At 54.3% G+C, this 27486-nt stretch overlaps 1 protein-coding gene across 3 annotated transcripts in view; it reads left to right on the top strand.

The window, feature by feature from the left end:
- Positions 1-10001: 10001 nt before the first annotated feature.
- Positions 10002-27486, top strand: part of SLC6A20 (solute carrier family 6 member 20) — a 37446-nt gene continuing 19961 nt past the window's right edge. For 2 of the 3 annotated variants that reach the window (XM_042927505.1, XM_042927503.1), the window contains exons 1-3: positions 10017-10137; positions 25431-25571; positions 27024-27115. In XM_042927505.1, the coding sequence (XP_042783439.1) occupies positions 10017-10137; positions 25431-25571; positions 27024-27115 (354 nt within the window). Of the gene's footprint in view, positions 10138-25430; positions 25572-27023; positions 27116-27486 lie in introns of all 3 variants that reach the window. The other variant, XM_042927502.1, reaches the window with a different exon arrangement.

Below are 27486 nucleotides of genomic sequence, written 5' to 3'. Positions count from 1 at the left end.
CCAGGGAGCAGTCATCACCCCGGGCAGACACGGCAGAGAGGGCAAGAAGGGGACGCTGAGAGCCCACCTTCGCCTGAGCCACAAGGGGTCACGGGTGACCTTGACAAGACAGTTCCGTTAGACTGGGGGAGGTAGGCCCGGTGCAGGCGACAGTGCGGTGCGTCCGGGGAGGAGAGAAACCTGCAGTATCGATGCCTCTTGAGGAGTCTTGCTGTCGAAGAGCCAATATGAAAACAAGAACAAACAGGGCAGAAGCCGGAGGGGGAAGCGGTAACAAGCAAAGGGACTGTGTGAGGAGCCCGGTGTGGTTGGTCTTCTCCCCAGCAGAGCGCACGCCCGACGTCGTTTTGTCGACTCTGAATGTATTTTAGCGAAAGTTGAAAAGGTGGGGAAAAGAGGGCAGAAGGGGATCATTCACAGAGGAGCGCTCGGAATGGCGGGAAAAGGAAAACGGAGGGGGAATCTGTGTTGAAAACAACTTTTTTTTTAAACATTTATTCATTTTTGAGAGAGAGACCGAGTGTGAGCGGGGGAGGAGCAGAGAGGGAGGGAGACACAGAATCCGAGGCAGGCTCCGGGCTCTGAGCTGTTCGGCGCAGAGCCCGACGTGGGGCTCGAACTCATGAATCATGAGATCATGACCCGGGCCAAAGTCAGATGCTCAACCAGGGGAGCCACCCAGGCGCCCCAGGGGGTATCTGTGCTTTAAAGCTCCACAGATGGGGCACTGGGGTGGCTCAGTCGGCTGAGCATCTGACTCTTGAATTCGGCGCAGGTCATGATCCCAGGGTCGTGGAATCGAATCCCGAGTCGGGCTCTGCATTTAGCATGGAGGCTGCTTGAGATTCATTCTCTCTCTCTCTCTCCCCTGCCCCCCCGACCCCCGCTTGCTCACGCACTCTCTCTCTAAAAAAAATATTTTTTTAATTAAAAAAAAAAAGCTCCACAAATGATCCTGATGGGCAGCTAGGTTTAAGAACCAATGTGCTCTGGAGACTTTGACGTGCCCACGTCCCCCGCCCCAGGGGTCCCACGAGAGCATGTGGGTTTTGACTTAAGAGCCCTGGGGAGGGACCCACGGGTCTGCCTTTCTCACAGGCTCCCCGGTGGTGCCCCTGCTCGTCCACAGACCACGTTCTGAGTATCAACAGACCAAAGAAATCCAATATAACCTGAACTATTGAGCTTGTGAAATGAAGCATGTGTGTTTCCTGGCAGAGTGAGATTCGTAAGGCCTCTCCTGCTATGAAAGGAAAGCACAAGCACAAAACAACACAGCGGGACACAGGACAGGTCCTCAAGGGGTCACGGATCGGGACAGTGTGGCCCCGGGTCTGTTCTGGCCCTGGAAAATATTTTCACAATGCCCCGTCTGTTCTTCCTCAGCAGATCACGCCTTCTTGCTGGTCTCGGTTGTTTGTTCCCGGCACAAATATGTGGGGCGAAGAGATAACCTTGGCCAACACCAACAGAAAGGACGGAGGGGCCTCTCCACCGCTCCCCGGGGCCCGGTGTTTACAGAGCACGCGGCCGCCTCTCCCAACGGGTGACCAGCTGAGTCGTCGTGGGGAGAGGCCGTAATGTGTTCCCATAAACTCGTTTCCGCATCTGTTTTCTCTGGCCTGAAAAATCCTGTCGGTTCTACTCAGGCCTTTCCTAAAGGACGCCCACTTGGTGGTGTTCACGCAAATTAGCTACTCTAGACACGGAAAGTCAGCAATTAATTTACGGACGATCCCTCCGGGTTACTCTGTTGAAGGCCCTGTCCTTTGGAAGTGGTCATACGGACAAAGGGACCCCCGGGTGCTAAATTCCTTGTTTCCTCTAACCTTGCTCCGCGTCCCTCCAGGCTCTGCGTTTTCAACAGTATACGCTCTAAAGTGTACGAATTCACACCGTTCACTTCGGCATTTCCCTACGTCACTGCTAGGCGGGGAGGGGGAGAAAACAACAGTCTTGAATGACCCCCAGTGAAACAATGTGACAAATCCTGAGCGCAGGCCGTTCTGCAATTAGAACGATTGGCCCAGTCTCTCCGGAAAGTATGTGTCATGAAAATAAAAAGGTGGGGAGGCCGTCCTAAAAGCAGCTGTATGCGTAACAACTAAACGCGATGTCTGAACCCTGACCGGCTCCTGGGTGGCTAAAAACTGGCATTTGGGGTCAACTCCCTGAAATTGTCACTTTGCATGCTTCGACCAAGTCTGAAGTTACATCCTTAGCACATTTCAACTCTTGTCGCGCCAAGCTGCCGGCCCAGGATTTAACTTTTACCTTTTTACTTTTGCAAAATCCCATGAAGTAAACATTCCTCTGCAGTGAGATCTTTGGCGTGGACTCAGGGCTCACCATGATGTCCTGGCATCATGATGCATCTTGACATACGTTTTTCTTTTTTTTAACCCCTACACAGGATTCGTTAGGCTGTGTGAATCTGTAGTGGGAAATGCTGAGCTCTTAGTCCTTTAAATACTGCTCTGCCTCAATTTCTCCCTCTCCTTCTTCTAGAATACTAAGGAGGCATAGGTTACTACTTCATTGTTCTACATATCTTAGCCTTTTTCGTTGTCTTTTGACCTCTTTGTCTCTCTGAGCAGGGCTCCAGAAAATTCTTTCTGACATACCTTCGAGTTCATCGAATCTCTCCCCGATTGCGTCTCACCCACTTTTAAACCCATCCACCGAGTTTCGGGTGTCTCATTTTTATGGCATTTTTCGTTTCAGAAGTTCCACTTGGTTTTTCTTCCAATGATCTGTATCATTTTCCATTCTCTGCTCCTCACTTTTTACTTTCCGCTTTGACAATCCATCATGGACAGACAACGGCAGAAATCTCTCTCCTGATGGTAGACCTGTCACTTTCTCCCTGTGGCCCTACCAAGTTTTGCTTCCAGTGTTTTGAAGCTAGTTGACTCATTGTATTCAACTTTGAAAATGTCACATGTTGCTAGTGATAGATGTCCTCTCTGTCACTCATAACACTTTTTGGTTTCGAGTCTGTTTTGTCTGACGCAACACAGCTCTCCGTGACTTTCTTTTGAATAATGTTTTCCTGGTATCTCCCCTTCACCCATTTACTATAAATTCTTCTGTTATGTGTAGTGTGTGTCTTATAAATGAACTTTTTACTCCCGTCTTTCACCCGGTCCATTTACCCCATTTCTATTTACGATAATTACGGACACAGAACCGGAGTAGGATTCACGCCCGGGGCGTAAAACCAAACAGGAAAGCAAGACGGTGTCAGCACGGGGTCACTTCTGCAGGGAGGGCGCGGGTGCGACGCGCAGGGTCGGTGAAGGGACCGCTGGGGCGCTGGCCATCCCTTTCGTGTCCTGGGTGAGACGGTCATTTCTGAGCCGTGTATCTTCGCATGCAGTTGTCTGAATGGGTATTATATTTCGCTATGAAAAGAGGGGAAAAAAAGGAATATCGTTCATCAGTAGCTTTTTTCTTTTTTAATGTTTATTTATTATTGAGACAGAGAGAGACAGAGCATGAATGGGGGAGGGTCAGAGAGAGAGGGAGACACAGAATCTGAGTCAGGCTCCAGGCTCTGAGCTGTCAGCACAGAGCCCGACGTGGGGCTCGAACTCACGGACCGCGAGATCATGACCTGAGCCGAAGTCGGACGCTCAACCGACCGAGCCACCCAGGCGCCCCAGTAGCTCTTTTTTCTACTCACCATCATTTCCCAAACCTCCGCTTTCCACTGCCACGGTGAGATCCTTTCACTGAGTCGTCTAGTCTTCAAAGTTGCTGTATCCTCGGTGTGGGTCTGGGCACGCGAGGTCACGGGGGAGCTGGGCGCGCACACAGCCCTGGCGCTGGAGGGGGCTTAGCGAGGAGGAGGGGTCTCCATCATCACAGGGGGAAACCGGAAAGGATGGAGCCGGCGGGCTCAGTATACTTTAGGTGGCACATCACTCCCTTGTAAGAGGTGAAGGAGAAAAGCTATCTGCCACGTTGGGCAGCCCGGCTCCGGACCCCTCCTCTAAAACAGAGGCTTGGGCTTGGGGGGCGCCTGGGGGGCTCGGTCAGTTCAGCGTCCAACTCTTGATTTCGGCTCAGGTCTTGATCTCATGGCTTCTGGGATCGAGCCCCGCATCGGGCTGAGCGTCAAACCTGCTTGGGATTGTCTCTCTCTCTCCCCGCCTCTCTCTGCTCCTCCCCGCCTCGTGCTCGCTCGCTCGCTCTCAAAATCAGTAGACGTTACACAAAACATTATTTAAAAATAAAAAAACAGTGTTTTAAAGGCATGGGCTTGGCAGTGGGGCTCTAGCACTTTCTTTGGACCTTAACTCTTTTGCCAGAGTTCTCCACGGACACCCAATATATAGAAACATCATGGCGGGGCGGCTCCATTCGGGGTCCCACTCCTGCTTCCCAAGCCCTGGACACATGTCCTCAGTGTTCTGGGGCTGTGTGGGCACAGAGTATGGGCAAGGTCTGTGGCGCCCCCACCCCCCCACCCCGCCACCATGGCACACATAGCATTGGGAAGACACGAAGACTTTTACAACCTTAATTATCAGCTTCTGTCAAAATGAGTGAGGAAAGCACCTGCTTTACCTGTAGGGAAATGATATAAAGCTTCATTTAAAAAAAAATTTTTTAAATGTTTATTTACTTTTGGGACAGACAGAGACAGAATGCGAGTGGGTTAGGGGCAGAGAGGGAGGGAGACATGGAATCCGAAGCAGGCTCCAGGCTCCGAGCTGTCAGCCCAGAGCCCGACGCGGGGCTCGAACTCATGGACCGTGAGATCATGACCTGAGCTGAAGTCGGACACTCAGCCGACTGAGCCACCCAGGCGCCCCAAGACCTGCATTTTAACGATAACCCAGGGCATCTGTGGGCACATGGGTGCTTGCAGAGCACGGTCGAAGGGGCTGGCTGCGCTGAGAGTCCAGGGGTCGAGCCCAGGAGCTCCCTCTGCAGCCAGGAAAGGCTCAGGTCTCATGGGAATTCCTGCCTCTTCAACACGACGTGCACACACACAAGCACACACACAAGCACACACACGCACTCCCCCACACACATAGAGGCATGTGCACACACATACACATGCATGCACACGCTCAGCCCAGAGACAGGGGCTCCCCCAGATCTCGAGGTGCATGTCTCTGTGCCGCCCCAGGGACAACGAGCAGGTACCTTGGGCAGCAGGGAGGGGGCGCCGTCCCATCCAGAGCCGTGCCTCCAGTCCCCAAGCCGAGCGGGCTCCTGGCACGTCATAGGTGAGCCATAAAAGCTCGAATGTCTGAAGAAACTTCCTGAAATGTGGGTGCCCGGGCTGTCGATGTTTGAGAACGATAATGATGGACTGACACCGAAGTGCCCAGATTCTGTGGCAGCCTTTTCACCTATCAGCGAACCTTTACTGAGACTCAAGCACGCACCTGGGCTGGGGAGAAAACGGTGGGTAAGACGTGACCCAGCCACGGAGCAGAGGGGACACATATCTTGCGTTCTTCGTGACAGGGCCACGCGGAGAGCATTAGAAACTAGATGTGCGCCCCAGGCTGGGAGCAGGAAAGAGAGAGCAACAGAGTCTGGCCAGGGCTGGGGTGCTGGGCTTCCCAGAAACGGTAGTGTTCCATCTGGGTCAGGAAGCAGGGGGAGGCTTTTCCCAGGTCAAGAAGGGAGAAGGTGTTCCTGGACGAGGGAACTGCCCACGGTATAAAAAAGCACATTATATTCCAGAAGGTGAAAAGTCTAGTTTCTCTGGAACCTAGGTGAGCAAGGATCAAATTCCTCTTGGCCCCATTAAAAAATAAATTCCTCAGGGCCTTACAGAACAGGCTGAGGAGTTTGGACTTTATCTCGTGGGGAACCGGGGACTGGTGGGGGTAAGTAACAGCATTATCGCTGGGGTGAGCACATGATTGAAAGTGGCCTGGCTGCGATCGGTGGGGTAAGAATCTGGAATCCTGGAATCTGTGACCACACCTATGCAACTGAGTCAGGACCGCCCCTTCCTTCTCCACCCTCTTCCCTGAACCAGATAATTCTGGTAGGCTGGCCTTCTATCCTTCTGAAGCCGTGTCCTCATTGACACGTGGCAGGCTAAGACGGGACAGGTCCTCTGGTCAGAGGGGAAGATTTCTTCCATTCTGGCAGGGAGCACTGGGGAGCACTCAGGGCAGGGCTTCACCAAGCCTAGAACCTTGTTGCCCTTGGGCACTTGAACTCGCTCTCCGTGACACAGAGGTTGCCCCCCCCCCAGCCCCAAGGCCCTATGGGGTGCTGGAGCCAGGTCCCACGGGCTTGCGAGTGCCAGCTGGTACCTTTTCCAGAATTTTACGAGCTGATTTTTTTTTTTTTAAGTTTACTTATTTTTGAGAGAGACAGAGACAGAGTGCGAGCAGGGGAGGGGCAGAGAGAGAGAGAGAGGGAGACACAGAATCCGAAGCAGGCTCCAGGCCCGGAGCTGTCAGCACAGAGCCCGACCCGGGGCTCGAACCCGCGGACTGCGAGACCGTGAGCTGATTGCCAAACAGAACCCTTGTCGGGGTGCCTGGGTGGCTCAGTTGGTTAAGCATCTGACTCTTGATCTTGGCTCAGGTCATGATCTCACGGTTCGTGGGTTCGAGCCCCACGTCGGGCTCTGCACTGAAGCCAGGGAGCCTGCTTGGGCCTCTCTCTCTGTCTCTTTCTCCAAATAAATAAATAAACATTAAAAAAAAAAAAGCACAGAGCCATTATTAAAACTTAAGTTATATAAACTACAGTTAAGTGATCTAAAACAGAAATAACAAATACTCAACCTCCCCCCGCTTCCTAATGATCTACTGCCCCTCCATCATGCCGTTGAGGCCATGTGCACCGCGTGTGGAGAATAGAGAGCCCTCCAACAGTGCGCTCCTACACGTCCCCGCGAAGCGCCACGTTCAGCGGCCCCCCCGTGGGAAGCCTGGAATCGGCCCCGGTGGGAGTATTGACAACAGCGAGATCGGCGAGGGCCGCAAGCCAGGGTTCGCAGAGAGCTGGGTGTGAAGCATCTGCCATCACTACACCACTAACCTCCACCCCCCCCCCCTTCGCTGGCTCCCACGAAAGCACACCCCGCCCCCCTCAGGCCTGTTCTTCACCCTTCTAGCAACACAACTACTCTTGGCAGATTAGCTCGCAGGTGGGTGTCAGGAAGGTGTGGGGACCCTGGCAGGAGTCCTGAGCGTCCGCCCCTGAAGAGTCACTCAGTCCTGCTGTGGGGCATCTCCCCGTGCTTCCCACAAACCCCACCCAGGACCTCACACCCCGGATGGCCTCCCGGGGCGTCTGGCAGTGTGAGTGCCCGAGCCCTGGAAGCGGGAAATGGCAGAGGGGCCTTGCCTGGTCAAGCCAACAACCCGCAAACAGCACAGCCTCACATTCTAGGTGGCAGGCGACCGTGCTGGGCGTCCCTCCAGGGTGCCCGGTTCCTGAATGCCACCGTGCGGCCGGGCACCCTCCAGGGAAAACTCCTTTCCAAGGACAAGACCGCGCCAAGCAGACAGCTGGAGGCGGCAACGTGCCTTCTGTCTAAACCAGTCAGCAACACTAAAAAGGCGGCCCCGTCTACAGACTGCCGAGACTCCTCTTGCCACAGATTTAAATTCTCAGGAATACCTTCGTGACCTTGGAGTTGCTAAGGGAGACATGTCTCAAACAGGACATTTGTTTAAAACAAAACAAAAGAAAACCCAAACCAAAAAACGAACAGAGAACACCGAAAGGGGAGGCTTGGCCATTGGCACTTTGTTAAATTCAAGGACGTCTGTTCATCAGAAGACGCCACCGATGGAAGAAACAGGCAGCTCGCAGACGGAGGGAAGAAATCTGTCCTGCATAAAACTGACAGGGGGCTCATATCCAGAATGTGCAGGGAACCCTGGGTCAGAAGGAAAAGACAGACAAGCGAATTGCAAAGCAGCAAAGGCACATGTGCTTCGCGAAAGAGGTTCTCCAGATGACCCAGTTCGCCTATGGAAAGGTATGCAGCCTCATTAGTATCCGGGAAGTGACAATTAAAAGGCACGGTGAACTATCACCACACGTCCACAAAGCCGGGTAGCACTTTGAGAACAGAATGACAGACGTTGGTGAGGACCCAGGACAACCGAAACTCTCGTGGGAGTATAAACTGGTACTACCTCTCTAGAAAAGAGTTTGGCAACACCTGCCAAGGCCGCACACACACACTTGCCGTCCGGCCCGAAAGTTCCCAGCGTTGCGTGTATTCGCCTGCCCGAGGGCAAGTACTAGAATGTTCCTCACTGCTTTATTCACAGCAGCCCCAAACGTCCTGCGGTCATGGACTAGGGTATGTTCACCGCACAGAATACTACGTAGCCGTGAGAAAGAACAGCCTTAGAACCGCACGCTGCCGCGGACTGAATCCCACAAGGAAGCCAGGCACCATAGAGCGCATGCCGCACGAGTCCACGTGCGTGATGTAGTTCACGTGCAAAAGCAGCGGAAACTAGCCTGGGCTGGTGGGTCCCTCTGGGGGGGAGGCCAGTTGTAGAAAAAACGCTCACCAGAATCCAAAGTTTAAAAATCAAAATGGTGCCCTGCCCCTTGCTGCATTGTGGACTTTTCCTGCTCTGCCTTTTGGAGACAGAATTTCAAGGACGGGTAGGACGTCCAAGAAGCCCCTACCTTCCTGACCACACTGCCCTTTGTCAGCCACCGGCCGGGCAGGAGCGCTGGGGACACCAGAGTAATGATTTCATTTTGGCTTCAAGGAAGATTTCCACTGGCGACTCCACCTTTCATCTCTTTTTAATTTTAATTATATATCAAGAATTTTCATAGCTCTCACTGTGTACCAGGCACTGTTCAAAGTATAATATTAATGAACTGATTTAGCGCGTTACGCATTCATTCATCCAGACCCCTGGGGACTTATAACAGTGGCCCCTGTATCGAGCACTTACTATAATGCCACTTAGTAAGCTATCAATGAATTCTCACATGGGCCCTTGGGAGGGGGAGAGGTTTGTTTCAATTGTTTCAATGAGGCAACAGTGGTTCAGAGAGGTTAAGTGACTTGTCCAAGGTCACACAGCTAAGTCAGTGACAGAAGCATTTCTCCAAAGCATCATGCTTAGACACGTCTAGTGACCACCCTGAACCAAATAACCTTTCCAGACTGGTCTCTTAGGCCTCAATGCCAGTGTCATGAATCAGAATCACAGAGGTTGTTCAAAACCGGATTCCTGGCCCCACCCTGCATCACAGAGCCGGACTCCCCGCCCTGCACACAGTAGGCAAGTAGGGCCTGTCTGCAGATGGAGGGAAACCTGGCCGCCTGGATGGCTCTTCTTCCAAGAAGTGTGTGTCTGTGGACGGTGGAGGAGGGTGGAAAGTGCCTGCGTCCCTTGCTCCCTTCCTCCCAGTTTCTGGGCAATGTTACATCTCCTACTCTGGGAAGCCCTCCCTGACCACCCCAGCCTATACCCCAGTACTGCTCACCCTTTTTCTTTGCCTTAGTTGTCTTCTTCGTGCCTCAGGCTTTTATATGGACTAAAATGAACCATATGAAATTGTCCTTTCAATTTCAACGGTAGTTGAAAATGGGACATTTTATCCTGTCCAATGAATGTAAGCCTTTCCCTGCGGGGAATGCCCCAACGCCGGGTCCCGGAGGGAGGGTCGGGGATGTTTGTTGTTCACAGCCTCATCCGCAGCCCAAGCCCAGCAGGCACCCAGGAAACGACGGGTAGGTGGGCTGGGAGAACCCGACGGCTCCCAAGAGCCGCCGCGCAGCAACACACCCCGGGCGCCGCCCCCGTGCCGCGCAATCCCGGGCACCTTCCCGGCCGCGGCGGCCCCGGGCGGGGTGGGGCCCGCCGTCATCCATTTACCAGCCTCGCCCCTCGGCGGGCGCGCGTTAATGAGATTAGCAATTAAAAAGCGAGCGAGCCTGTGGCGGCGGCGGCGGCGGCGGCGGCGGGGCAACCACAGGGCCGAGCGGGCGGGACGCGCGCGGCAGCAGCGCTCCGAAGCAGCCCCGCGCCGAGCCCGCGGCCATGGAGAAGGCGCGGCCGCTGTGGGCCAACCCGCTGCAGTTCGTCTTTGCCTGCATCTCGTACGCCGTGGGCCTGGGCAACGTGTGGCGCTTCCCCTACCTGTGCCAGATGTACGGCGGAGGTGAGTGCGCCGGAGGGGGTGCGCGCCAGCCGGCGCTGGGCCCGTGCTCCCGGCCGGTAAACTGAGGCGCGCCGCTGCCCAGCTCTTCCCCCAGAGCCGCCCTCGTGGCGGGGGGGATGCTCTCTGCAACCCCCCAATCCCATCCCAGGGGCGGCCCAGCGCCTCACACCCTTGCTGAGAGCCCTAGGAGGGTCGGGAGCGTTTTCTCCCTGGGGCAGTAGTCTGAGCAAGCCTTCGCTTTACCTGGGAACAGTGAGCAGGAAATTGGCTTGCTCGACAGAAACTCCTGACACCAGTTTTCAAGTCAGAAGCATATTCCCAGCAGCGCGATTTGAAACTCCGGGTCAAAGGGTCTTGAGCCAGCTGTTTAAATCTTTTTGTTAAAGCATTGGTTTGGGTTTGGAACCGCAGGTGACAGGACAGGCCAAGTCATTGCAATTCTGTTGTTTCGGGTTTGGTTTGATTTTACAAGTGCTTCCTCTGACGCATCATGCACACTCACCAGCTAGACCAACACACGCACCTCATTTTCCCTTAACGTTACAGAGAGCCGGGGACACCTCCGTGACATGCCACAGAGCCTCTGTGCGTGCGGTTGTCGCTTTGGAAGGCAGTGTGGCAAGAGGGGTTCAAGCCTCAGCATTGAACAGTTTTTCCTCCTCGGTTCCATTCCTAGAATTCTACCTGAAGGAAATGATCAGAGTTCTGACCGAGGGTGGAAGGATGGTCTCGATCTTTTTTTTTTTTTTTTTTTTTTTTTACATTTTATTTATTTTTGAGAGAGAGACAGAGACAGAGCACAAGTCGGGGAGGGGCAGAGAGAGAGGAAGACACAGAATCCGAAGCAGGCTCCAGGCTCCGAGCTGTCAGCACAGAGCCCGATGCTGGGCCCGAACCCATGAATCGCAAGGTCGTGACCTGAGCCGAGGTCAGTTGCTTAACCGACTGAGCCACCCACGTGCCCCTGGTCTCCATCTTTTAATAAGAGTAAAATGTTGGAAACTTCCTAAGCCCTTGGGGCACCTGGGTGGCTCAGTCGGTTAAGCGGCCAACTTCAGCTCAGGTCAGGATCTCACAGTTTGTGGGTTTGAGCCCTGCATCGGGCTCTGTGCTGACAGCTCAGAGCCTGCTTGGGATTCTCTCTTTCTCTCTCTCACTCAAAAATAAATAAACTTAAAAAAAGAAGAAGAAGAAGAAAAAAAGAAACTTCCTGAGCTGTCAACTAAAGGGGTTGGTTCAGTAAATTATGGAACATCCATGCAATGGTGTTCTTTGCAGCCACTAAGAAGGAGTTTTCAGAACTTTCGTGTAAGTTTTCTCCTGTCATATTCAGTGGAAGGAGAGGAAGTCAGAATCAATATTGTGTAAAAGGGATGATCTCAATTATGTTTAAAAATATGCCAAGAAAAGAGACGAGGAAAAAAACACTCCAAAATATTAATAATAGTTATCTCAGAGTGATTTTTCTCTGCTTTGTACTGTGTGTGTGCATGTGAGTGTGTGTGTGTGTGTGTGTGTGTGTGTGTGTGCGTGTGTGTGATGCCTTCTATAATCAGAAATGTTTTTCACCATGAAGGACAATAAGAGATGTTAGACCAAAGGATTCACAAAACGTAACCCATGTAAGAAGGACCAAGACGTAAAACACTGCTCCCCCTCCCCTTTCCCCACCAGTTCAAAAACAAAACAAAAACAAAAACCCAAAACTTGACAAAAGTCAATCCATGGAGTTGTTGTTTTGTTTTTTTTTTTTTTACATAGCGAATCTTAACTCTCTGATTCCTTTTTAAAAATTTTTTAATGTTTACTTATTTATTTATTTTTAATTAAAACAATTTTTAAAACATTTTTAACGTTTACTTTTTATTTTTGAGAGAGAGAGGGAGACAGAGTGTGAACAGGGGAGGGTCAGAGAGAGACGGAGACACAGAATCCGAAGCAGGCTCCAGGCTCTGAGCCGTCAGCACAGAGCCCGACGCGGGGGCTCGAACTCACAGACCGCGAGATCGTGACCTGAGCCGAAGTCGGCCGCTCAAATGACTGAGCCACCCAGGTGCCCTTCTCTGATTCCTTTATTCATTTGAAGGCCATAAATACATTAAAATTTTTCGAAGGGCCTCTGTTGCCATATGTTGGAACAGCCTCATAACTAACTTTTCAAAGAATTGTCAGCATGAGGTTTCCTCGTCCTGCTGTGCTCGGCACACCCAGCCATGATACCTCTTTCCTGGCTGCGTGTTTTCCAGCCATCGGCCCAGGTGAGCCTTGCTGTCACATGACTGTTTAATTCCTTGTTAATAACAACACCGTCCCCTGAATCGTCTGCAGGTGACACAGGTAGGCTGGAGTCGTTCTGGAACAGAATATATGGAGGGAGTTGCTGGGGACACCTCAAGCCCTCCGGGACCCAGAAAAGGAAAGAAGAAGAAACCCTGGGGGTGCCTGGGTGGCCCAGTCGGTTGAGCCTCTGACTCTTGATTTCGGCTCAGGTCATGATCTCACGGTTCATGGGTTCGAGCCCCGTGTCGGGCTCTGTGCTAACAGTGCAGAGCAGAGCCTACTTGGGATTCTCTGCGTGTCCCTCTCCCTCTCTGCCCCTCTCTCGCTCGCTCTCTCTTTCTTTCAAAATAAATGAATAAATTAAAAACAAAAAAAAGGGAAGAAGAAATCCTGGGTCTGGTACAAAGTGTACTTGGGCTGGATGGGTGGACGGATAAATGCCGGCTGATGGATGGGCGGGCACGGAGGAGAGGACGGGTGGGTGGCCGGCTGGAGGCGTCCGAGGTGGGCAGGTACAGGCTGGGCCGGTGGCACCCCCTTAAGCATAAGTGTCTACAGAATAAAAGACGAAACAGCTTATCCAGGCGCAGTAAGGACTTCGTTACCCGACACCGGCCCCTATTTCCACCCCATCGTCTGCCATCCATTCATTTTCTACTCCCGCCAACTATTCTGGACCACTTCTCTGTCCAGAGAATGGGTATTCCCTGCCTCTACACTTTGCACGAGGTTATTTCCCCCCCCCCCCCCGGGAAGCCGCCGTTAGCCTGGAGCCCCCTTTCCCGGTCTCCCCCCAGCCCCACGCTGTGAAGCAGCCGGGTCAGAAGAGGCGCTGGTGAGTATTTGTTGGACAGATGAGCAAGCTCTGTTGGGAAAAGCGCAGGAGACGCGAGGTGGGGTTGCCGGTGGTTTTCCCCAAGCCTTGCCCTGCCCAGCAGTGTCACCTGCTGATAGGTGATATATGTGGCCCCAAATCCAGGCCGTTTGCAGACCCACTGTCTTCCCTAAAGCTAAAAGGGAAGCCGAGCACCTCATGAGAGGCTCCAGAGGAGCGTTTAACCTCCTTCTAAATGACCCACCGCCTCCCGCCAACAAAGAGCTTGTTTATGAACTACAGAGCCAGGCTGTGCCGAAATACTTCGCAGAATAAAACGGATTAGGGGTCCGTGCGCCCTTCCACGGGGCTGTGCCTGTGACCCGGAGGCTTGTTCCCGTCCTGCCCTTCCGAGCCAGGCCCAGCACGAGGAATGTTAATTCAGAAGATTACATTCCGGGTACCAACCCCCGCCGTTCAGCGCGCCGGCGCTTGGCAGACGTAAAAGACAGCACAAAACCCCACCTCGAGCGAGTCCCCTGGTCTCGGCGACCGTGTCAGGGTGGGAGACCGCGTGGTTCCAGAACGGAGCCGGGACACGAACGCGCTGCGCACACCCGTGGGGAAACTAGATACCCCGGCGCCTGATTTGTACGTAAAGGCGCTCGAGTCGCGGAAGAAACGGGGACGCCTGAGAACAGTGGTGTGGCTGGTGGCAACGTGGACGTTTTTCCCCTAAGTCTTCTCTCTATTATATTTGAACCGTGAAGAGGAAGAAATCGGAGGACACCTGCCTGTGTTGTGGTTGGATGACACCCAGACTGGATGTCCCACGTCCCCCCGATGCCCCCCCTGCACCTCCCTTCCCTCCTCTCTGGTCCTTAGAGCTGTGCGTCTCCAACTGTAGCCTCCCTGGGGAGCCCCATAAACTGCAGGTCTGTGGCCCCTGCTCCCTGAGACCCTGACTCAGACCTGCGGTGAGGCAGGGACGGGATCTGCCTTTCTAACCAGCGCCTAAGGGGTACGGATGCTGTGGGGCCACGGAGCACAACTTGGACGAAGGTCAGGGTTGCTCCTGTGCCCCCCAGGGCCACCAGCGGCTGGGAGCCAGGTAGTGGGGTGCTGGGAAATGTTGATCAGCTGCCGGGGACGGGGGGGGGGGGGGGGGGAGGGGAGGGGAGGAAGTAAGACCTCAAGTGTAGCATTTGATGATAATCGCAGTGCAAACGCTCCCTCCAGGGCCGATTTCACACTGTGATGTCCCCACGTAAGGTCCCAGCAGGTGGCGGTGGCAGAGATGTGGGCAGCTGGCTCTCGTGCGTGAGCTGGCCCCAGCGGCCCCGCGTGCCCCTGCCGCCGCAGCCCTCCAGGCCACGCCCGGCCTGGGACCGAGCCACACGTATGTGCGTGCATGTGGGTGCCCGCGTGGGGCGGGAAGCTGAGTTTCAGGGCTTTGTCGTCTGTCGAACACATGAAGGTTCCAAGGTCGGCTCCTGAGGCTGGGTTCCGGCAGTGAGGCAGTGTGGTCAGCGAGTCCCTTGAGGATCCACGTCTGGTGCCCGGGCTGGGGTTTCGGGACTCGGTGCCCCGGGAGACAGCAGCGTGCGAAGCGTTTCCGGCGGTCGGTGCTGTCACCCCCACTTAGAGGTGGGGGACAAGTCCAGAGAAGAAAAGGGGGCTCCTGGAGGTGTAGCTGGGGCTCAGGCCACTCCTGCGTCCGAGCCAGGGCTCTCTCTAGGCCCCCCACGTCGGGGTCTCATCTTCTGATCCGAGCAGGCCAGGAGTGACGGCGGTAGATGGGAGTCCCAGGCCCGGACTCGCCGTGACTCAGGGCACTTTACTTTCCTGCACGGTCTGCTGTGACGCTCAACCACGGAGGGGGCCTGGCCCAGCACCTGCTGTCTGCAGTGTCCCCAGGGGAAGCCCTCCTATGGCTGTCAGGCCAACCCCCTCTGCGCCTCTGCCCTCCCCCCAAATGTCTGGTGCCCTCCCTCTGCTGGGCGTACCCTGTACTCCTCATCCTGTCCAGGAGACCTCCTCCTCCCTCAGTTAAAAGGGACTCTAAAGCCATGTCTTACCGTGCACAGCACCGTGGGCTCAGACACGGCTCACCCCCGTCCCCCACGGTGGGGAGGAACAGCCAAGATACAGTGCCCACCTGCCCGTGGAGAAGCCTCAAGCCCGTCTACACGTTAGCATCACCCGGGAGCTGTGAAACACGCCGACGTCTGTCCCTCCCCAGAGCCTGATTGAGCCGGTCTCATGTGTGGCCTGAACATTAGTTTTAAAGCTCCCCAGGGGATCCTACTGTGCACGGGGATGAGAACCGCCATCGTCTATACTGTTCCAAACAGGAAGGAGAATAGAGAAGTACGCACTCAGCGATATAAACGTCCTAGGAATTAATTTCAGTCCTTCAACAAGTATTGAGTATCTGCTGCAAGCCAGGGACAAAGGTGGTCATCGCCCTTAAGGGGGCGGCACCCCCTTAATGGAAATGGCCCTTCCACACGGGGCGGGGGGGGCAGCAAGAGCTTCCGCAGACGGTTCTTTGGGAGGCTTCGCTGAAATGACTCGAGGAAGGACTCACTGCCCGAGAGAACTCAGGAAGTCTCCCAGCCGTGGTGGCATTTCATCTAGGCCTTGACAGAGGAGTCCGAAAGCATCAGGTAGCTTGAGGGACAAAAACCTTCCAGGCAGAAGAAACCCCCGTGTGCCAAAGACACAGAAGGGTATGCATCCGAGGGGAATGGCTGGAAACTCTACGTGGCCCAGACGTATGGGGTGGGCGCCGGGGCAAAGGCGGGAGGGGAGAGGAGGAAGGCGAGGAAGGTTCCAGCATGAACCCAAAACCAAAGAACCCTCAATAGCTTCGCTGGGAAGTTAGAACTTCCCTTGGGGAGCAGAACCAGGATCTCAGGTGGGGAGCGGTACCCTCAGAGCCATAGTTTACAGAGACGGGGCCAGGGGCCGGGGCCATGCTGGCACAGGGGGTGGGCAAGGAGGGGTGGGGGCAGACGAGCAAGTTTTAGACCAAGGCGTCAGGCAGGGTAAGGGCGGGGGAGGGGGGTGGGTACTTTTCATTTTTCTTACTTGTGTCTTCCTTCTCCGTTTCCCAAAAGTTGACTGGTGTCGACTCCAAATAACAGACTTTTGGGGGAAAGCCAAGATGGAAGGGGTCAATGAGGAGGAGGAGAAGGCCTTGGGGTGGAGGGGCGCAGAGGAGAGGACAGCGCTCCTCAAAGTGTGGTCCCCACGCCAGCAGCTTCAGCATCCCCTGGGGATGTGTGATCCGTGCCCCTTAAACTGAACACGTACACACCCCAAGAAGAAAAAAAAAAATCAGGTTAAAAAGTCCTCGTGTGGTTTGGTAGAGACCAAGGTGTGTAAATAGGAAAAGAGCATGCGTCTGAGCAAACCGTCCCCTGAAAGTGGCTGCATCTGCTTGTTGGGGTCTTTGTTGGTCTCAAAGGCCAGAGCGAGATTCGCGGACATAAATGTCCTACAGAGAGAGGATTTTCTCTTGTCGTGAGCCTCTTGGGAGCAGCAAACAGATATGGTGCTGGCTGTGATAATTAGAAAAATAAGCAGCAACGTGTTCTAGAAGGACATACGCGCGTGTGTGTGTGTTGGGGGGGGGGGGGTCCCAAATGTGATACGTGTTCATGGTAGAACATTTGGAAAATTAGAGAAATATACAAAGAAAGAAAATACAAAACCATCCCCAATTCCAGTACCCAAAGGTCATGCCATTACTTTGTTTTTTCTTAAAAAAAAAATTAAGAGCATGTTTTGTATGTAATTTAGTGTCTTGCTATTTTTTTTTAAATTTTTTTTTAACGTTTATTTTTGCGACAGAGAGAGACAGAGCATGAATGGGGGAGGGTCAGAGAGAGAGGGAGACACAGAATCTGAAACAGGCTCCAGGGTCTGAGCTGTCAGCCCAGAGCCCGAGGCGGGGCTCGAACTCACGGACCGCGAGATCGTGACCTGAGCCGAAGTCGGACGCTCAACCGACTGAGCCACCCAGGCGCCCCTAGTGTCTTGCTATTTTTTACTTCACCTCTGACCATCATTTCCAAAACCGTTCGATACTCTTTGAAGCTATGAACTTAAAACGGCTCCGTGCGGGTCCGTGGACATACGGAGCAGCTTATGTACCCATTCTCCAGTGTGGAACTTCATCTCGCACAACTTGCAAGCCGTATGTCTAGGTGGGAAATACACTTGCATCAGTGGTGCCTCGGGACCGTATGGCTCCTAGCACAAAGGGGGAGAGGGCCAGCTAGAGACCCTCCCCCATGTCCTCTGCTGATTACAAATGTCTTGAGCCTGCTCTTGATCCCCCGGAGGGTGCACCAGAGGTCTTTCTGGGAAGTAAGTACTTTTTGTAGATATCAGCCAACTTGTCCTTGCGAATGGCCGCTGGGGCTGCCCGACGCGGTGAAACCCTCACCCCAGGGGGGTGGGCTTCCCTGGCGAGAGGGACAGGCGTCCACCCTGCTAGAAAGGGCTGCTCTGTCCCCCGGGGTGCCCTTCTCCTCTCAGGGTGCCTCTCTCCTCCCCCTGCCCGATTTTCCCTCGGATTCTGGGAGATGGGCATAAACTTCCCACAGTTGGCCACGCTGTCAGGTCTAACTTCTCAGCTGCAGGTGGGGCTGAACGGCCGTCGTGTTCCGTGGAGCAAATCTTCCAGGCTGGAACACTCAGACCTGTGTCTCCGGACCTCCAGACAGCCCACCGTTTTTGCCCGCTGGTGCATAGGACACGAGAGCTCACAAAACTTAATTTTTTTTTTTTTTTTTTTAACCTGGGACTAGTGGGGCCTTTCAGGAATGCAGCCAGAGAAGCGTCTGGTAGAATTTGTTACTGTTCCGGATGCTGTCTTGGCAGCCTTCTGTCCTGCTTGGTTCTCCCTAGAGACACAGGAAGTGCTTGGGCTTGCGGTCCGTGCCTCATTGCCTGTCCTTTCCACTTTCTCCTTTCTCCTTGAGCTGCAGGGTAATTTCTAAAGGTTGTGGGGTTTTTTGTTGTTGTTGTTTGTTGGGTTTTTTTGTTTTGTTTTTGCTTGTTTTTTGTTTGTTTCTGCTTATTGCCTCCATTGGCTTTGAATTCACCTGCCGTATGTTTTTCGTCTTCAGACATTTCTTCTTCTTCTTAGATTATCCTTCATCATCGTCCAATGCTGTTCCATAAACACGGGGTCCTCTTGGCTCTCCTAAGAGAAGGTACTAGAAATTTGCTAACACATTTCTTCTGTTTCTCATGGCAAATCAATTTCAGAGGAAGACAATTGCTCTGATGCCTTAGAGTGGCCCTTTTTTTTTGATCTACGTTGTATTATCGTAGGTGCAAAGGCTTCCTTCTGAGGGCTCAGCCTTTTCTGAGGGAGGTGCAGGCCAATATAGACTTGCCCAAGGTCTATATTAACACAGCCACAAAATAAAGCGAGAGTTCAGAGGAATCTTGGATGAAATTTTAGCAACATGATGAACTGTACCAGGCCTGTCAACTCTCTCTGGTAATAGCTTCCCATATTGCCCACCCAAGTAGAACCACCATCAGAGAGCCACTTACCATCGAGCAGTCACTCAGCAAACACTTACTGACCCCCCTACTCCATATCCGGCCCTGTTAGGGGCTGGAGATTCAACTGTGAGCCAGGCAGACCCCGTCTCTGTACTTGGAAGCTGTTTAGGGAAGTAGGGGTGGAGAGAGCAGTAGACAGTGAGCAGGGACTGTGAGGGGGGCACCCCACTTACCTTTGGGTGACCTGCAAAGGTTTCTGGAGAAAGTGATGTGCGTGGAAGGTCTGGTGAGGCCTGAAGGATTCTGTCCTGCCTCCAACAAATATTCCCGGTGCTCTGCTCTCTGCCCAGCGCCACTCTGTTCTGCACAGACCAGGGAGCAAGAACATCCGTGCTAAGGGGAGACAGACACCAAGTAGTCAAAGTCACAGCAGAATTTCACGTGGGTAACTGCTCAGAAGGAAGGTCCAGCGGGGTGAGGGGTTGAAGGCTCACTCTGGCGTGGGGACTGTTGTCACTGAGGCAGACCGGGAAGTCCCCTCTGAGGAAGGCAGGCTCGGCAGAGAAATGAGAGAAGGGAGAGAGCGGTCCAGGCTGAGGGAACAGCCAGGGCGAGCGTGCAGAGGCCGGCCCCACAGGAAGGGCCCCGTGGCTGCAGCGGCGTGAGGGAGGCCACCAGCCCTGTGCCGCAGAGGCCGGGGGCAGGAGTGCGGGTGTTATTCTAGGTGTGAGGAGAAGCCAAAGACGGTTTGCCCAAGTGGGAGGGCAGGGGCTCATCTGACAATAAGCTGTCGCGGGCAGCTGTAGAGCGGACGCGAGAAAACCACCAAGAGGACTGCGGCCGAGACATCGTGGCGGGTGCTGGGGAGTTGGCCGTGAGCAAGAGTTCTCCAGGCTCAGAACTGTCTTTATATCCTCGGAATATGTGTCCTCAGTGACTGTAAACATCCACCTCACCCAGAGTAATGCAGACGCACACGGGGCCGGGCCACCCGCTTGTCGTGACCCATCTCGGCTCAACAGGCCACCCTAGAACTTAAGGACTTAGAAGGAAGGGTGGAATTAGAAAGTCGCCGAGCAGCAACCAACAACGTGGGACTGTTGTTCCCGGCAAGATTCCAGCGAAATCTAGAGGGCACAGGTCTGGTGGGCAATGGGATGGCTACCTCATCTCAGAATATCTCCCGGCAAGACACAGAATTGTTTCTAAGGGGCACACAGGAACTTTCCCCAGACATACCTGGCAGACCCCACCTTGGCCAAGTGAGCAAAGTTAACCTGGCCGGGAATGGGGCGAAGCAGCATCACGTGCCTCTGGACAAAGACCCAGATCGCTTCAGGGTTCCTGCCAAAACCCAAAGCGAGGGAACGTTCCACAAAATAACTGGCTAGTACCGTCCAACGGGTCAAGGTCATGAGAGACAAAGAGAGCCTGGGAGGCCGTCCCGTCGAAGCTGACAGACGAGATGTGACCTTAGGTGCCATGCGTGGTGGTGAGACCGGAGGGAGGGCAGGGGTGGGGTCGTTGGTCAAATTCCAATAAAGTCTGTAGATTAAATTAATCGTGTTGCTTCCACGTTGCCCTCCTTGTTCTGTTCCTTGCCCTGGGATCACGCAAGAGAATGTCCTTGTTTTTAGGAGCTTCGCGATGAAGTATGGAGAGGTTAAAAAGGGGGGGGGGGGGGGTGCCTGGGAAGTTCTCTGCCGGCCTCATCAGGCCTGGCTCTCATGGTGGCATCCACTGGCAGCTGGAAAGCCCTCACACGTGCACGCTTGGTGCTGAGTTGGATGGGCCCTCGGTTCTCCTCCAGTGGGGCTTTTCATCCCCAGGTCCCCTGGACCGGCTTCCAAACGTGTCAGCCTCAGGGCACGCACTCCAAGAGGTGGTGGTGAGGCTGTAAGGCGTCCTGAGGCCCAGGCTCTGGAACCATCATGGCGTCCTTTCCCCCACCTCCTGCTGGACAGAGCTGGTCCCAAGAGCAGCCCAGATTCACAGGCGGGGGAGACAGGAATCCGTTCACAGGAGCAGCTTCAGGGAATGTGTGCGGCCATATTGAATCTCTCACAACGTGCCCCCCATCCAGACACACGGGAGTGAAGGCCTTTGCCTCTCCCTGATGATAGGGTCTCCTCATGCTAAGGCAGTGTCAGAGGTTTTATTTTATAATTTAATTTAATTTAATTTAATCTAATCTAATTTAATTTAGTAAGCTTCACACCCAGTGCAGAGCCCAACACAGGGCTTGAACTCACAACCCCGAGATCAAGAGTCGGACGCTTAACCGACTGAGCCACCCAGGTGCCCCTCAGAGGTTTTACATCAAAGGAGCATGGGGAGCACTCCAGTGGGAAGAGGGTTGGTTAGTGGGCTCGTTTTCAAACCGATCACAAAACTGATTTTTCTCTTAGCGAGATATATTTACGTGCGGAAAAATACGCTTTTGTTGGTGTAGTTTTATGAATTTTGATGAACGTATGGTTGTATTCCCACCACCAAGTAACACCCCTTACTGTCAGCCCTCCCATTCCCAACGGCCTGCGGCCACAGGTCTGTTTTCTGTCCCCACAGGCTTGCCTTTTCCAGAATGTCACATAAATGGAGTCGTACAGTCTGTAGCCTTTTTTTTCTTTTTTTAACATTTATTTATTTTTGAGACAGAGACAGAGCATGAACGGGGGAGGGTCAGAGAGAGAGGGAGACACAGAATCCGAAACAGGCTCCAGGCTCTGAGCCATCAGCACAGAGCCCAACACGGGGCTCGAACTCACGGACCGTGAGATCGTGACCTGAGCTGAAGTCGGCCGCTTAACCCAGGCGCCCCAGTCTGTAGCCTGTTGAATCTGACGTCTTTAACTCGGCATAATGCTTCTCCGAGTCTCCGATGTTGTTGCGGGAATTAGTAGTCTGTTCCTTCGTACTGGCTGAGTAGTATTTCATCGTGTGGATGTCCCAGAATTTACTTATCCACTGGCCCACTGGATGCCAATTAAGTTGTTTCCGGTTTCCGACAACTCTGAAGGGAGCTGCTGTAAACGCTCACATACAGGTTTTTGTGTGAGCGTACGTTGTCATTTTTCTAGAGTAAACACGCTGGAGTCAACTTGCTGAGCTGTACGGTCGGTGAGTGAGTGCTTAGCTTTCCAAGAAACTGCCAAACCGCTTCCCAGAGTGTCTACACCATTTTGCATTCCACTAGCGATGCGCGGGTGTGTTCCCCCCCGGGGCCTTGCCAGCACTGTGTGCTTTCAGCCTTTCTTACTGTAGCCATTTCATCCCAAGAGGTATGTGGTGGCGTCTCATTTGGTTGACATTTGCTCGTTTTCAGAATAAAAGCTGGTGTTGAGCATCTTTTCGTGGGCTAATTTGCCATGCGTGTATTTTTTTTGTACCTTTTTTGAACGGGTTTCTTCTTTTCTTTTTCATCATTGTTGAGTTTTGAGAGTCCTTTATAAATTCTAGACACCAAGTCTTTTCCAGACACGTGTTTTGCAGAAGTCCCTCCCAGCCTTTTAGCTTGCCTTTTTCACTTTCTTAACCGTGCCTTTCACGGAACACAGTTTTAAAATGAGATCTAACTCATCAATACTTTGCTTTCATAGACGGTGCTTTCGACGTGGTATCCGAGAGATCTTTGCCTCACCTTACGGTCACAGGGATGTTCTCCTGGGCTATCTTCGAGAAGCTTTATAGTTTTGAGCTGTGCACATAGGTCTGTGATCCATTTTGAGATTTGGGGGAGGAGGTATAAAATGGGAGATGGGGGTGGAGATCTGTTTTTTTCTGCGTGTGGATGTTCAGTTGTTCTGACATCACTCGTTAAGAAAATAGTGGCTGAGCAAATTCGCTGGCTACTGTGTTTGGCTACTCAGAGGATGGATAATGGAAATGACCGATGGGCAGGCCTCAAGAGCCCCCATGCTACCACCTGGGCACGGGCCTTGGATTTCCAGCTTCCCGTGGGCACTGGGCCATCAGCCCGGCCCTGTCAAAGACCTTGCCAGGCCTCCTGTGGTTACTGTTTAATGCCTTGGGGGAAAATGAGCTTTTTCTTAGAACCACTGAGGGTTTGAATGTTGCTGGGTTTGTAGGTGGCAGCCCCCTTCCAGTCCAAGAGCAGCCGGCCTCTTGGACTCTCTGCTGCTGAGAGGCACCTGGTAAGACGTCCAAACACGTTTCCCTGGGGCAGGAAGGGGGCGGGGCCTGGCAGAGTCATCAGAGCAGAGTCCAGAAGTGAGAGGGTAGCGCTTGTCGTAGGCCCCCGTGGGAGCAGGGAGGACAAGGCCCGGTGGTCCCACGCGCACGGCCGTGGCTTTCTCTCCACGGTGGGAGCTGACTCTGCCTGATCTCTGCGTGGCCCTGGTGCCAGCCACTCTCCTTCTGGGATCTCTATCCCGAGGAGAGAACCGAACACGTGAACCAAGCTCGGTCCCACTGCTCTGTTGAGGATGGCAGGGACCCGGGGCACCTGGGTGGCTCAGTCGGTTAAGCGACCGATTTCAGCTCAGGTCATGATCTCACGGTTCATGAGTTCAAGCCCCTCGTCGGGCTCTGTGCCGACAGCTCGGAGCCTGGAACCTGCTTCGGATTCTGTGTCTCCCTCTCTCTCTGGTCTTTCCCCGCTCATGCTCTGTCTCTCTCTCCTTCAAAAATAAATAAAAACATTTAAAACAATTTTTTTTTTACATGATAGCAGGGACCTAGCTACAGCCCAGTGTCCGAGGACCAATGAAATGAATCTGGGTGTGTTTTCCAAGTGGGATGACGTACAGCTACACGAGGGTGACACAAATGGTCGTGTTGTGGTCGGGGGAGGAAAGCAGGCCCCGGGGCAGCACGTAAGCGCGACGGAGGCATTTTCGTAAATATTCGATGTTCACGGAAACATACGTATTTCATTCTTTACCTATACGCTTTTGGAACCAGTTCCTTCTGTAACCTGCCCTTAATCCCTGCAGCTGTAATGTCAGGGTTTTATTTTAATCAGGAGTCCTGCCCTCTTCTCCTCTGGGACCTTTTCCCGGGTTCTCTGCCAAGTTGCTGGGAGCAGGGGGGAGGGATGAGCAGGACTTCAGGGAAGGAGGGGCGGGGCTCACAGGAGAAGCTTTGGGCAGGGCTGTGCAGGGCAGGGGTGTGGGGAGCCCCCAGCAGGCTGCCCGCCTCTGTCCAGGTGCCAGCAGTGGGGAGGGCTTCCATAGTCCATCCACACCCCCTGGCTCCGTACTATCACCACAGGCTCTTATCTGCAGACGGCCCCGAGGAACCGGTGGGTTTTAAATTTGCGTTAGCCATAGTACTCTTTATTAAAACAAAATGTTAAGCTGAGGGCCACTGTATAAAACAGACACACATACAATGGAGGTGCTCTGTAAAAGGAGATGGTGGCCTAGGCTCTGTCTGTTGAGGACCGCTTGTCTCCCCATACATAGACACCAAGCCCCTGCTTCTGCCATTGGTTACTGCCACAGAAGATGGAATAGGGTTTCTGGCAGAGGGGCTGGGGCAGCTGAGGCATTGAGGGAGGCACTCAAGGGGCTTGGGACAATGGCAGTTTACCACCCAGGATGGAAGTATTTAAACTTTTTAACTGACAAGTCTGCATGTTATCACAGATAGATGGATGAACGGCTGGATGGAGAAAGAGAAAGATAGAAAGGATAGAAGGATGGATGGATGGGTGGATGGGTGGGTAGATGGATGGATGGATGGTTGGATGGTGGGTGGATGGTTGAATGGGCGGGTGGGTGGGTGGGTGGATGGATGGTTGGGTGGTGGATGGATGCTTGGATGGGTGGATGGATGGGTGGGTGGGTGGGTGGGTGGGTGGATTGGTGAATGGGTAGATAGATGGGTGGGTAAGTGGATGGGTGGATGGATACTTGGATAGCTGGATGGATGGTTGGATGGTGGGTGGGTGGTTGAATGGGTTCGTGGGTGGGAGGATGGATGGATGGTTGGTTGGCTGGATAGATGGGTGGCTGGGTGGATGGATGGATGGATGGTTGGATGGTGGGTGGATGGGTGGGTGGGTAGATGGATGCTTGGATGGGTGGATGGTTGGATGGGTGGGTGGGTGGATGGATGGATGGATGGATGGTTGGTTGGATGGATGGGTGGCTGGGTGGATGATGGATGGATGGATGGTGGGTGGGTGGTTGAATGGGTGGGTGGATGGATGGATGGTTGGTTGGATGGATGAGTGGCTGGGTGGATGGATGGATGGTTGGATGGTGGGTGGGTGGTTGAATGGGTTCGTGGGTGGGTGGATGGATGGATGGTTGGTTGGCTGGATAGATGGGTGGCTGGGTGGATGGATGGATGGATGGTTGGATGGTGGGTGGATGGGTGGGTGGATGGATGGATGCTTGGATGGGTGGCTGAATGGATGGATGCTTGGATGGGTGGATGGATGAATAGAAGAAAATGGATACGTGACCTACGAGCGAGGGGAATGAAAGAACAGTGGGTTGTGGGAAAGGTGGGAGAGAGTGCGGGCAGAAGGATGGAGGATGAGTGGAGATGTGGGAGGATGGGTGGGTGGAAAGGTAGAAAGATGAATGGACAAGTGGAAAGCCGGAAGGGAGGGAGGGAGGGTGGATGTGCATGGAGGTCAGGTGGGCTCCGGAGTTAAACTCATCGGTGACGGCCTGGTGTTGGCTCTGGACACCCGCAGGTAGTTTCCTGGTGCCCTACATCATCATGCTTGTTGTAGAGGGCATGCCCCTCCTGTACCTGGAGCTGGCAGTGGGCCAGCGCATGCGGCAGGGCAGCATCGGTGCCTGGAGGACCATCAGCCCCTACCTTGGTGGTGTTGGTAAGTGGGCACTCTCCTGGATCCTGGACAGCAGGGGGTGTGGGTGGGAGCCCGTTGGCTGGCAGGGCAGGCAGAGCAAGGGGCGAGCGCAAGGCCCAAGAGAGAGCCCGGGAGGGGGTGCCGCGGGATGTCGGCCGAGGGGGGCTCGATCCCTTACCCGCAGGTCAGTGAAGAAGGGGGGGCGGCACACCCTCTGGGGGGCCGATACCACACTGCCTCTCTTCCGTGAGCCTCAGCTGGCTCTTCTGTAAAAGGAAATAGCTGCCCAGCCAAGGAGCTGCAACTCAGTCTCCCAGCAGCTACCGCTCTGGGAGCTCTAACTGCTCCTTGCTAATGATTAATAATGGCTCCTTCTCGTGAGCACCTACTACGTGCCGGGTGTCAGCCTGTATGATACATGCACACGAGCTCGTGTTATCTTTGTTGCACCACCGAGGGCCCGTTAATGTCTCCGGTGCGGGGAAGCAGAGGGGCACACGGGTGGCGCGCTGGGCGCGCTGTGCATCCCGTGTCCCCTGAGTTCCTCCGAGCTGGTGCGTCCCCGGCGCCTCTCGGCGATGGTTAGTTAACCCGCCCTGCACAACCCTCACGTTCCAGGGCTGCCTGTGGGCGGGAGGAACTTTGGCCAGCCCTTGGCCACGGTCTCTTCTGCTCAGCCCTCCCGCCTCCAGCCAGGTAGGCAGGGAAGCAGAGCAGTGTTTCAGGAGCAAGGAGGGTGTATGCTTGGCGTGGCATGTAGTCTCGGAGGCAGAAGAAGTGTGTCCACGGCCTCAGGCATCATCTCTGAACCCGAACTGCCTCCTCATCGCGAAGGGCTGTTAATTTTTAACAAGGAGGTGTGTGGTTTTACGATCTGCCCGAGTAATCAATCACAGAGGGCTTCTCAGAGGTGGCATTTGCTGCCTAAATAGGAAAGATACCGGATGTGTGTGCCAAGCAGGGGCGCTGGTGAATGTTTAACGGCCAGCTCTCGGGGTGGGGGGGGAGGGGAGGCCTGTTTTCGGCATTCCCTGATACCCGTGGTGTAAAGACTTCCGCCACGGCCGATTTCAGACGGCCAACGGGATGTCCCTGAGGGTGGGGGTGGGCGGAGATGCGCACGGTGGCTCTGGGTTGGCGGGGGGGGGGGGGGGGGGCCCGGTGTGGTCTCCGGGCCCCTCCACTCCAGACACCCCTCCACGTACCCCCGTCCCTGGCCACCGCGAGGCAGGGTTTGGCACAAGTGACTCGGCGTCAGGGAAGTCAAGGGGGGAGCACCTGTGACGTCTAGCATCAGGGTGGCACTTGTCAATGACAGCCTGCCTCTCATGCTAAGTTTGCTTTTTTAATGCTTTTTTATTATGTATTTTTGAGAGAGAGAGAGAGAGAGACACAGAGACAGAGGGCAAGGCGGGGAGGGGCGGAGAGAGAGGCGGACGCGGGAGTCCTCAGCGCGCGTCTGCCCCCCCCCAGGCCTCGCCAGCGTGGTGGTATCTTTCTTCCTCTCCATGTACTACAATATCATCAACGCCTGGGCCTTCTGGTACCTCTTCCACTCCTTCCAGGTGAGCGAGCCCGTGCCAGAGCGGGCGCGGGGAGCGGGGCAGGGAGAGGAGAGCAAGGCCACGCCCCGAGGCGGGGGTGGGGCGGGGTGGGGGGGGACAGGGGTGAGGATGGGGGGGGGGCGGCGGCCTCAGGGGCTGGGGGAGGCTGAGCAGCCCACGCGAGCGGAGGGCTCCCGAGCCAGGCATCCACGGGACCCTGCCATTGTGTGTGTGTGCGCGCGTGTGCGCGTGTGTGCGTTTCTGGGGAGCGGGTTTCTGGCTTACGTCACGTTCTGAAAGATGTGACCTCCCCCCCCCCCCCAAAGTATGAAGCACCACCAGATGCTCCAGGGGAGAATGTGTGGATGGAGAGAGCCACCAACCCAGTAAGA

This window comes from Panthera leo, chromosome A2 (assembly GCF_018350215.1).
Source record: "Panthera leo isolate Ple1 chromosome A2, P.leo_Ple1_pat1.1, whole genome shotgun sequence".
Classification (NCBI taxonomy): domain Eukaryota; kingdom Metazoa; phylum Chordata; class Mammalia; order Carnivora; family Felidae; genus Panthera; species Panthera leo.
This window is presented reverse-complemented; position numbering and strand designations above follow the sequence as displayed.